General features: G+C 42.6%; 1 protein-coding gene and 1 pseudogene across 2 annotated transcripts in view; both read right to left on the reverse strand.

Moving 5' to 3' along the window:
• The window catches only part of ZYG11B (zyg-11 family member B, cell cycle regulator), a 101098-nt gene that overhangs the window by 63236 nt on the left and 25716 nt on the right, over positions 1 to 12146 (reverse strand). The window contains exons 1-2 of one of the 2 annotated variants that reach the window (XM_063698585.1): positions 9372 to 9509; positions 7293 to 7458 (exon numbers count right to left, since the gene is read on the reverse strand). In XM_063698585.1, coding sequence (XP_063554655.1) covers positions 7293 to 7458; positions 9372 to 9389 — 184 coding nt within the window. In that variant the 5' untranslated portion in view covers positions 9390 to 9509. Of the gene's footprint in view, positions 1 to 7292; positions 7459 to 9371; positions 9510 to 12146 lie in introns of those variants that run through there. The other variant, XM_019018638.4, reaches the window with a different exon arrangement.
• Positions 9453 to 9594, reverse strand: LOC115932048 (uncharacterized; annotated as a pseudogene).

Here is a 12146-nt window from a genome sequence, read left to right on the forward strand (position 1 = left end):
CCTAGAAAGTCTATTTGGTTAGTCAAGGAAGCAATTCATAATGTTTCAAATTTTCAGTTTTATCCTGAACCAGAAGGCTGAACATGTCAAGATTTATAAATTTAGATTAGATTGACAGTATGACACAGAAACATTATCATTAGATGCTAAAATTCTCACTCTGATTTCTAGCTCTTATGCCCATATTTCCTGGAAAATGTTTAGCATGCAGACACAGATACAATGAGAAAAGATTATGACAAGAGAATCACAGACCCCGATAAGTAGAACTCTAACATCAGATTTATTTTAATTAAGACTGCTACTGGCTGAGTGCGGTGGTTCATAACTATAATACTAGTACTTTGGGTGGCTGAGGCAGGAGGATTGCTTGAGCCCAGCAGTTTGACACCATCCTGGACAACACAGTGAGACCCTGTCTCTACAAAAAAATTTCAAAGTAGCCAAGATCACACCACAGCACTCCAGTCTGGGTAACACAGCGAGAGCCTGCCTCTTAAAATAAAAAATAATTCTAAAAGAAACTGCTTTTATACCTACTACTTAAAGCAATCTACAGATGCAATGCAATTCCTATCAAAATACCAATGACTTTCTTCACAGAAATAGAAAAAATATCTTAAAATTTGTATGGAACCACAAAAGACCATGAATAGCCCAAGCAATCCTATGCAAAAGGAATAAACCTGGAGGCATCATACTACCAGACTTCAAAATATACTATAAAGCTACAGTAACCAAAACAGGAGAGTACCAACATAAAAATAAACACATAGACCACACAGAAACAGAAGAGAAACTCTAGAAATTAATTCACATATCTACGATCAACTGATTTTTGACAAAGGCACCAATGACATTGACTGGGAAAAGAACAGTCTGGTCAATAAATGGTGCTGGGAAGGCTGGATATCCACAGACAAAAGAATGAAACTAGACGCCCCCCCAATCTCTCACCTTTACAAAAACCAACTCAAAATGAATCAAAGACCTAAATGTAAGACCCAAAACTATAAAACTACTAGAAGAAAATATAGCAGAGGGCCAGGTGCAGTGGCTCACACTTGTAATCCCAACACTTTGGGAGGCCGAGGTTGGCAGATCACCTGAGGTCAGGAGTTCGAGACCAAGCTGACCAACATGGTGAAACCCTGTCTCTACTAAAAATACAAAAATTAGCTGGACATGGTGGCAGGCACCTGTAACTCCCAGCTACTTGGGAGGCTGAGGCAGGAGAATCGCTTGAACCTGGGAGGCGGAGGCTGCAGTGAGCTGAGATGGCGCCACTGCACTCCAGCCTGGGTGACAAGAGCAAAACTTCGTCTCAAAAAAACAAATGAAAAAAAATAAAATATAGTGGAAACACTTCAGGACATTCATCTGAGAAGATTTTATGAACAAGACCTCAAAAGCACAGGCCAGGCATGGTGGCTCATGCCTGTAATTCTAGCACTTTGGGAGGCCGAGGCAGGAGGATCACTTGAGTTCAAGAGTTCAAGGCCAGCCTGGGAACCATGGTAAGGCCCTGCCTCTACAAAAAATTTTAAAAACTACCTGGGCAGGGTGGTACATGCCTATAGTCTCAGCTAATTGGGAGGCTGAAGCAGGAGGACTGCTTGAGCCTGGGGGGTTAAGGCTGCAGTGAGCCATGACCACACCACTGTACTCCAGCCTGCGTAACAGAGTGAGACCCTGTCAAAAAAAAAAAAAAAAAAAAAAAGCACAGGCAACAAAAACGAACATAGACAAATGGGATTATATCAAACTAAAAGCTTCTGCACACCACAGCAAAGGAAACAATCAACAGAGTGGAAAGACAACCTACAGAATGAGAGAAAATATTTGTAGATTATCCAGAATATATAAGAAACTCAAACAGCTCAACAGAAAAATAAACAATCCAATTTAAAAGTGGGCAAATGACCTGAATAGATATTTCTCAAAAGAAGACATACAAATGGCCAGCAAATATATAAAAAAATTACTAAACATCACTAATCATCAAGGAAATGCAAATCAAAACAACAAGGTATTATCTCACCTCAGGATGGCTATTAACAAAAGACAAAAAATAACAAATACTGGATGTAGAGAAGAGAACTCTTATACATTGTTGGTGGGAATGTAAACTAGTACAGACTCTATGGAAAGCAGTGTGAAGGTTCCTCAAAAAACTACAAATAGAACTACCATATCCAGCAATCCCACTACTGGACATTTATTCAAAGGAAAGGAAATCAAAATTATCAAAGAGACATCTGTACCCCCTGTGTTTACTGCAGCACTATTCACAATAGCAAGATGCAGAATCAATCTATGTGTCCAATAACAGATGAATGAATAAAGAACATGTGGTGTACATACATAATGGAATACTATGCACCCATCAAAAAGAATAAAATCCTGTCATTCACAGCAACATGAATGAAACTGGAGGACATTATGTTAAGTGAAATAAGCCAAGAGCAGAAAGTTAAACACAGCATGTTCTCACTCATATGTGAAAGCTAAAAAACTGATCTCATAGAAGTAAAAGTAGAACAGGTTAGCAGAGGCTGGAGACTTGTAGAGAGAAGAGGAGGATAGGCAGAGATTGATTAAAGGTTACGTAATTACAGCTAGACAGGAGGAGTCAGTTCTAGTGTCCTACACACTGTATGATGACTACACTTAACAATAATTCATAGTTTCAAATAGCTACAAGGATGATAGTGAATATTTCCAATACAAATATTTGAGATGATGAATATGCTAATTACTCCAATCTTATCACTATACATTATATGTACTGAAGCATCATTACATACCCCATAAATATGTACAATTATTATATGTCAATTTAAAAATAGGCCAGCACCAGGCACAGTGGTTCACACCTGTAATCCCAGCACTTTGGGAGACCAAGGCAGGTGGATCATTTGATGTCAGGAGTTCGAGACCAGCCTGGCCAACATGGTAAAACCCTGTCTCTACTAAAAATACAAAAATTAGCTGTGCATAGTGTCAGGCACCTGTAGTCCCAGCTACTTGGGAGGCTAAGCCAGGAGGATCAAATGAACCCAGGAGGCAGAGACTGCAGTGAGCTGAGACTGCACCACTGCACTCCAGCCTGAGCGACAGAGTGAGATTCCATCTCAAAAAAAAAAAAAAAAAAAGTAGGCCAGGCATGTTGGCTCATGCCTGTAATCTCAATACTTTGGAAGCCTGAGGCAGGAGGCTAACTTGAGGCCAGGAGTTCGAGACCAGCCTGGGGAACATGGCAAGACCCTGTCTCTACAAAAAATAAAAGAAGAAAAAGAAAATTTTTAACACACAAAAAAGACTGCTACCAATATCATTGATCCTTTGAATTGAGTAAATAAGTAAAAAAATTTTAAATGTATATGTTAAACATTTTCTAAAATCAATATGCTATTAGAAACAGTATGATATTACCAGTTTTTTGTTTTTGTTGTTGTTGTTGTTGTTAAGAGTCTCACTCTTGTCGCCCAGGCTGGAGTACAATGGTGCAATCTTGGCTCACTGCAACCTCCACCTCCGTGTTCAAGCAATTCTCTCTGCCTCAGCCTCCTCAGTAGCTGGGATTACAGGCGCCCGCCACCACGCCGGGCTAATTTTTGTTACTTTTAGTAGAGACAGGGTTTTGCCATGTTGGCCAGGCTGGTCTCAAACTCCTGACCTCAGGCGGATCGCCTGCCTTGGCCTCCCAAAGTACTTGGATTACAGGCGTGAGTCACTGCCCTTGGCTGATATTACCAATTTTAAAAGTATTCACAAGGCGGGAGCAGTGGTTCACGCCTGTAATCCCAGCACTTTCAAAGGCCTAGGCGGTAGATCACTTGAGGTCAGGAGTTTAGGATCAGCCTGGCCAACATAGTGAAATCCCATCTGTACTAAAAAAAAATACAAAAATTAGCCAAGTGTGGTGGCACATGCCTGTAACCCCAGCTACTCCGGAGGCTGAGGCACAAGAATTGCTTGAACCTGGGAAGCAGAGGTTGCAGTGAGCCAAGATCGCGCCACTGCACTCCAGCCTGGGTGACAGAGCAAGACTCTGTCTCAAGGAAAAAATAGTAACAGTAACAAATAAAAAATAAAAGTATCAACTGAATAACTTTTTTCCCAGTATGAATATTTTCAAACACGAAGAAAAATGTATAAAGCAACTTTTACAAATTGAGATAAGAACTGACAACATGTTTCTTTGCATATTCTCAGTAGTATCAAATCTTGACTGTTTGAAGATGGAAATGATTTGTATAAAGAGATTAAATAATTCAGAACCCTTCTTGATGAAGAAGACAGGTAATCACACTAGGGTAACACAATTAGGGACAACAAGTTATTTTTCTGACCCTCAGTTTCCTCATCTGAAGGCAGTCTGAAAAGAAGAGGTAGAAAATACATTTCAAGCATGTAGCCTCTCAAAGACATTACTCTGAGGACAAATATTTAGTTAGACTTGCTTAAAACCCACTCCTATTATCTTATCCATATAAAGCATTCGCTATAGTGCCTGACATATAATAATAAGCATTTAATAAATGTTAACTACTACTATTAGCAAGCAGTAGTTACATTTCCAAAGGATAACTGAATCTGGCAAAGTTAAGGCCTTAGCATTTGTTCTTTTGATTTACAAGATGAGTTTTCTTTTTTTAATCTAATATACTGAGCACTGGCTGGGTGCGGTGGCTCATGCCTGTAATCCCAGCACTTTGGGAGGCCGAGGCAGGCGGATCACTTGAGGTCAGGAGTTCAAGATCAACCTGGCCAACGTGGTGAAACCCCGTCTCTACTAAAAATACAAAAATTAGCTGGGTGTGTTGGTGGGTACCTGTAGTCCCAGCTACTCAGGAGGCTGAGGCAGGAGAATCACTTGAACCCAGGAGGTGGAGGCTGCAGTGAGCTGAGATTGCACCACTGCACTGCAGCCTGGGCAACACAGCGAGACTCCATCTCAAAATAATAATAATAATAATAATATACTGAGCATAATCATTAAATTGAGATTAGAAAGAAATGCTAGCACTGGCATAATCTCTTAAATTGTTGTGCAGCTGTGTAAGGGACTTTTAACTTTAACATATATAATACAGAAATTTACCCTAATTCCTATGACAGGTTGGAAAAATTCAAAGAGACTGCGGGCATGAGAAACTTTGTGAAAAACAAGCAATGTAGAGGTCGTCTTCTTTCCTAAATTATTCCAAAATACCTCAGTTACAGCCTCATTTCATCCTACTCTTTCTTGGAACACATTATTGGCACTTATACTTAATAGTTTTATATATATAAAGCCACAGCAAAAGTATAAACCAGTATGTGGCATCCAGGAGCAGGGATACCTTTAATATAGGTGTAGGAAGGCTGTGTGGCACAGTGGAACGAGCATATATTTAAAATTGGACAGACTTGCACATGAATTAGGACTCCACTATTTACTTGCAGTATGACCCTCAGGAAGTTACTTCTCTGAACCTCAGTTTATCTATATGTGAACGGGAATGATAATAGCTACCTTATAGAGTTTTTGTGAAAATTCCACGAAAATACATGTAAAATCCCTGGCACATAGGCATTCAATAAATGACAGCTATTATTATTGGCAAATTTACATTCTATTCTATAGCTGTGGACAAATCATATTCCATACTTATGAGTTTATCAACTGTAAAGATATAAAGGTGTATCTTTTTTTTTTTTTTTTTTTGAGACAGAGTCTTGCTCTGTCACCCAGGCAGGAGTGCAGTGGCACAATCTCGACTCACTGCAACCTCCGCCTCCTGGATTCAAGCGATTCTCCTGCCTCACCCTCTGAGTAGCTGGGACTACAGGTGTGCGCCACCACACCCGGGTAATTTTTGTATTTTTAGTAAAGATGGGGTTTCACCATGTGGGTCAGGCTGGTCTCGAACTCCTGACCTCGTGATCCACCCACCTTGGCCTCCCAAAGTGCTGGGATTACAGGTGTGAGCCACTGCGCCCGGTCAAGATATATCTCTTTCAAATTAAAACTTGAAGTAACAAAAATACTCCGTACATAAGCAAAACTACACAGATAAGACCTTCCCAGTTGATTTTCAGCATTGGTTTTTGAAAATCAAAGTACTAAATTGGCTGTGATTTCCCATCTCAAAGGTCAAAATCAGAAATTAGTTTTTCCATAACAGTAATAATTCTCCCACTGTCAAATGAAGACATAAGGCTTTTTGTTGTTGTTAGCTTGTTTGTTTTGAGACAGAGTCTTGCACTGTCGCCCAGGCTGGAGTGCAGTGGTACAACCTCGGCTCACTGCAACCTCTGTCTCCTGGGTTCAAGCGATTCTCCTGTCTCAGCCTCCCGAGTAGCTGAGATTATAGGCATGTATTGCCACACTCAGCTAATTTTTGTATTTTAGTAAAGATGGGGTTTCGCCATCTTGGCCAGGCTGGTCTCGAACTCCTGACCTCAGGTGATTCACCTGCCTCGGCCTCCCAAAGTGCTGGGATTACAGGCATGAGCCACCACGCCCGGCCCGATGTAAGGTATTTTATACTGGCAAACCTCCAAATGGATACAAGTTATAGGAGTTATTTCTGACATAAGAATGACTTCTCACCTGCGCATGGTGGCTCATGCCTATGATCCCAGTGCTTTGGGAGGCCAAGGTTGGAAGATTGCTTGAGGAAAGGAGTTTGAGGCCAGCCTTGGCAACAGAGTGAGACCTTATCTCTACAAAAATAAAAATAAAAAAATTAGCCAAGCTATAGTCCCAGCTACTCAGGAAGCTGAACCAGGAGGATCACATGAGCCCAGGAGTTTTGTGCTACTGCACTCCAGCCTGGGCAACAGAACAAGGCCCTGTTTCTTAAAAAATTTAAAAAAAAAAAAAAAAAAGACTTCTCAAAGTCAAAAAAAAAGGTTTGCCCCATTAGAAATGAAAAATGTTGAAATTAGCCAGATGTGGTGGCACAAGCCTGTGGTCCCAGCTACACGGGAGGCTGAGCTGGGAGGATCACCTGAGCCCAGGAGGTTGAGACTGCAGTGAGCCGTGTTTGCACCACTGCACTCTAGCCTGGGTAACAGAGTGAGACCCTGTCAAGGAAAAAAAAAAAAATGAAAAATGTTTATTATAAATTACACAGTAAGAGGCAAGATAGGTAAAAATAAATGAATTCATAGTCCTGGAATCAGGCTCATTTGGCCTTCTCAGTTATTTCTAAGAAAATAATTAAATGGCTACTGTAGCACTTCAAAATCAAATCCAATTAACAGCACATAATTTTTGTTTCCTCTGTTTATTTTTTTACCATGAAAAGCCATGGTCCGAAGCAGTCGATCAGCCACCTCCTGTGGGAATACTCCAGGTTCCTGCAGACACAATGTTCCATCTTGTCTGGCTGAACAGAACTTCTCAAGGTGAGTAGTCAAGAAATTCAAGCAGATATCAAGTAAGGAATAGGGAGACGCCTCCTCCTTGGAGCCCAGGGAAAAATATAAAAGAAACACAAAAACCAACAAGTTAATTTCCAGAAAAGCAGAGAACAAAACATTCATTTACTCATTTCACAAGTATTTCTTTAGTGTCTATCATATGCTAGACACTGTGTAAGGCAGTGGAATACAATCTGTGATCTATGTTCTCAAGAAGCAATAGAAGTGAAACACAAACAAACATTTACATACAGCCCCTTTAGTACTAAAATATAGGACACACTGGGTATTAAGTAAGCACACAGCAGGGGGTTCTAATCAGTCAGGGATGGTGAGCGGAAGACCTCAGAGCTTAGGAAGCTTGTAACCAACTAAAGCATCACAATATGCTGTTCAGACATGAGTATGAAGCTGAGAGAGCTATTTTTTAAAAATAGGGTAGGGCCGAGGTGGGAGGATCACTTGAGGCCAGGAGTTCGAGACCAGCCTGGCCAACATGGCAAAACCCCATCTCCACTAAAAATACAAAAATTAGCTAGGCATGGTGGTGGACGCCTGTAGTTCCAGCTACTCAGGAGGCTGAGGCAGGAGAATCACTTGAATCCAAGAGGCGGAAGTTGTAGTGAGCCGAGATTATGCCACTGAACTCCAGCCTGGGTGACAGAGTGAGGCTCTGTCTCAAAAAACAAAAAAAGCCGGGTGTGGTGGCTCACGCCTGTAATCCCAGCACTTTGGGAGGCCAAGGCAGGTGGATCACCTGAGGTCGGGAGTTCGAGACCAGCCTGACCAACATGGAGAAACCCTGTCTCCACTAAACACTAATACAAAATTAGCCAGGTGTGGCGGCACATGCCTGTAATCCCAGCTACTTGGGAGGCTGAGGCAGGAGAACTGCTTGAACCTGGGAGGCAGAGGTTGCAGTGAGCTGAGATTATGCCACTGCACTCTAGCCTGGGCAACAAGAGCGAAACTCCATCTCATAAAACAAACAAAAAAGACAAGCTTATCCTAAGATTCATATGGAAATGCAACACCTAGAATAGCCAAAACGATCTTGGAAAAGAAAAACAAAGTTGAAAGACTTTGATTACTAAAGTAATCAAAACTGTATGGCACCAGCATAAGGATAGACACATAGATCAATGAACTAGAATTCAGAGTTCAGCAATAAACTTACGTTCGTGGTCAATTGATATTGACAAGAGTGCCAGGATAATTCAATGGGCTTGCTTTTTGGCCGGGCGCAGTGGCTCCCGCCTGTAATCCCAGCACTTTGGGAGGCCGAGGTGGGCGGATCATGAGGTCAGGAGATCGAGACCATCCTGGCTAAAACGGTCAAATCCCATCTCTACTAAAAATACAAAAAAATTAGCCAGGCATGGTGGCGGGCGCCTGTAGTCCCAGCTACTCCGGTGGCTGAGGCAGGAGAATGGCGTGAACACAGGAGGCAGAGCTTGCAGTGAGCCGAGATCATGCCACTGCACTCCACAGCCTGGGCGACAGAGCAAGACTCCGTCTCAAAAAAAAAAAAAAAAAAAAAGAATAGGCTTTTCAACAAATGATGCTGGGACCACTGGACATCAACATACAAAAGAATAAAGACAAAGTCCTATCTCACATCATATAGAAAAATTACCACAAAATAGATCAAGGTCCTAAATATAAGAGCTACGATTGTTTCTCTTAGAAGAAAACATAGGTGTAAAAAGTCCGGGCTTTAGATCAGTAAAGTTTCTTAGATATGACACCAATGTGTATCTATTAAATTTCAAAAAAATTAAAAGCTTTTGTGCTTCAAAGATCACCATAAAGAAAGTGAAAAGGGCACGGTGGCTAATGCCTGTAATGCCATAACTCTGAAAGGCTGAGGCAGGAATATTGCCTGAGCCCAGCAGTTTGAGACCAGTCTGAGGAACATGGTGAAACCCCGTCTCTACAAAAAATACAAAAATTACCCAGGTGTGGTGGCGCATGCCTGTAACCCCAGCTACTTGGGAGGCTGAGGCAGGAGAATCGCTTGAACCCGGGAGGCGGAGGTTGCAGTCAGCCGAGATTGCGCCATTGCACTCCAGCCTGGGCGACAAGAGGGAAACTCCATCTCAAAAAATAAATAAATGTAAAATAAACTGATAAGAACAGATACTACACTTGATCTTAGCCAAAAGGCCGAGAAATAGTCAAAGGTAGGCCGGGTGCAGTGGCCTCCCAACACTTTGGGAGGCCAAGGTGGGCGGATCACCTGAGGTCAGGAGTTTGAGACCAGCCTGGCCAACAAGGTGAAGCCTCGTCTCTACTAAAAATACAAAAATTAGCTGGTGTGGTTGTAGGTATCTGTAGTCCCAGCTACTTGGGAGGCTGAGGCAGGAGAATCACTTGAACCCAGGAGGCAGTGATTGCAGTGAGGCAGGATGGTGCCACTGCACTCAAGCCTGGGCAATAGAGCCAGACTCCATCTCAAAAAAAAAAAAAAAAAAAGGCAAAGGGGGCCGGGCACAGTGGCTCACACCTGTAATACTTGGGAGGCCGAGGCAGACAGATCACCTAAGGTCAGGAGTTCGAGATCAGCCTGGCCAACACGGTAAAACCCCGTCTCTAGTAAAAATAGAAAAAGTGGCCAGGCACAGTGGCTTACGCCTGTAATCCCAGCACTTTGGGAGGCCGAGGCGGGTGGATCACCTGCGGTCAGGAGTTCGAGACCAGCCTGACCAACATGGAGAAACCCCATCTCTACTAAAAATACAAAATTAGCTGGGCGTGGTGGTGCATGCCTGTAATCCCAGCTACTTGGGAGGCTGAGGCAGGAGAATCACTTGAACCCGGGAGGCAGAGGTTGCGATGAGCCGAGATCGCACCATTGCACTCCGGCCTGGGCAACAAGAGCGAAACTCTGTCTCAAAAAAAACAAAAAAACACAAAAAATTAGCCAGGCATGTTGGCAGATGCCTGTAATCTCAGCTACTAGGGTAAGGCTGAGGCAGGAGAATTGCTTGAACCTGGGAGGTGGAGATTGCAATAAGCCAAGATCACACCATTGCACGCCAGCCCGGGTGACAGAGCGAGACTCTGTCAAAAAAAAAAAAAAAAGAACAACAACAACAACCAGAAGAAGAAGAACAACCATGGACAATAATTGCTGATGGGAGAAAAAATTGGAAACCTCATACATTACTGGTGGAAATAAAAATGTTGCAGCTGCCTTGGAAAACAGCTTAGCAGTTTATTACAAAATTAAACAGAGTTACCAATACGATCCAGCAATTCTACTCCTAAGTATATACCCAGAAATAAAAACATGTCCACACAAAATCTTGTATATGAATGTTTACAGAAGCATTGTTCATAATAGTTAAAAAGTGGTCTGAGGTCAGGCACGGCAGCTCACACCTGTAATCCTAGAAGTTTGGGAGGCTGAGGTGGGTGGATCATGAGCTCAGGTGTTCAAGACCAGCCTAACCAACTTGGTAAAACCCCGTCTCTCCTAAAAATACAAAAATTAGCTGGGTGTGGTGGTGCACTTCTGTAATCCCAGCTATTCAGGAGGCTGAAGCAGGAGAATCACTTGAACACAGGAGGCAGAGGTTGCAGTGAGCTGAGATCATGCTGCTGCACTCCAGCCTGGGCGACATAGCGAGACTCTGTCCCCCCCCGCAAAAAAAAAAAAAAAAAAGGTCCGAATTGTTTTTACTCACAACACTACTGACACCAAATTTCTGGGCTTTTCCCACGCCAACAACCAGTTCTGACACCAACTGGGTATCCTACAACTCAATTCGATTCTGACACTAACTACCCAGAATTAGCATAGCACTAGAGTTTAGGCCACTGTCCCCACTGCAGGTGCCAGTCACAAGTCCCAGATTTCCACTTGTACTTCTGACCAATGAACTATAAACTGTGGGATTCCAAGATCCCCTGAGGAGGGCCTCATGTTTGATAATCTGCTAATATGACTCACAGAATTCAGGAAGGCACTTCACTTGCCATTAACTTCCAGGGAGGGGAGAGGGACTCAAAGTTGTTAATAACCAATGGCCAATGATTTAATCAATCATGCATATGTAATAATGCATCCACAAAATCACCCAAAAATGGGGTTTGGAAAGTATCCAGGCTGCTGCACACATTGAAGTGCTAGGGGTGGGGTAGGGTGTGCTGGAGAAGGCACGGAAGCTTCAAGCTCCTTCCCCCATAGGTTGCCCTATGTATCTCTTCCATCTGGCTGTTCATTTGTATCCTTTAAAATATCCTTTGTATTGAAGTAAGTAAACTTTTCATGGGTTCTGTGAGCACTCTGGCAAATTATCAAACCCAGGGAGGGAGGTGTGGGAACCTCCAATTTGTAGCCAAGACTGACAGGTGTTGTGGTTAATCCAGAGACCTACTACCTGAATTGGCATCTAAGGGAGGCCATCTTGTGGAAGTGAGCCCCTCACCTGTGAGGTCTATGTTAACGCTGGTTACTGTCAGAACTGAGGTAAATTTTAGGGCACCCAATTGATGTCTGCTGAGAATAGGAGAATTGCTCCGTACAGGGAAAAAAAAAACAAACCACACATCTGGTCACAGAAGTGTTCTGTGTTGAGAGCACAGTAGGAGAAAACTGTTTTCTCCTACTATATGGTTTGGTATCAAAAGTATTAAGAGTGGTGTGAATATAAAGGAGTATAAAGAAGGAAAAAATGTTGTTTTTCCTATCACATGCCTTGGTCCTTCTGGCAACCAGCCCAGAA

The sequence above is a fragment of the Gorilla gorilla genome, chromosome 1 (genome assembly GCF_029281585.2).
Source record: "Gorilla gorilla gorilla isolate KB3781 chromosome 1, NHGRI_mGorGor1-v2.1_pri, whole genome shotgun sequence".
Taxonomy (NCBI): Eukaryota; Metazoa; Chordata; class Mammalia; order Primates; family Hominidae; genus Gorilla; species Gorilla gorilla.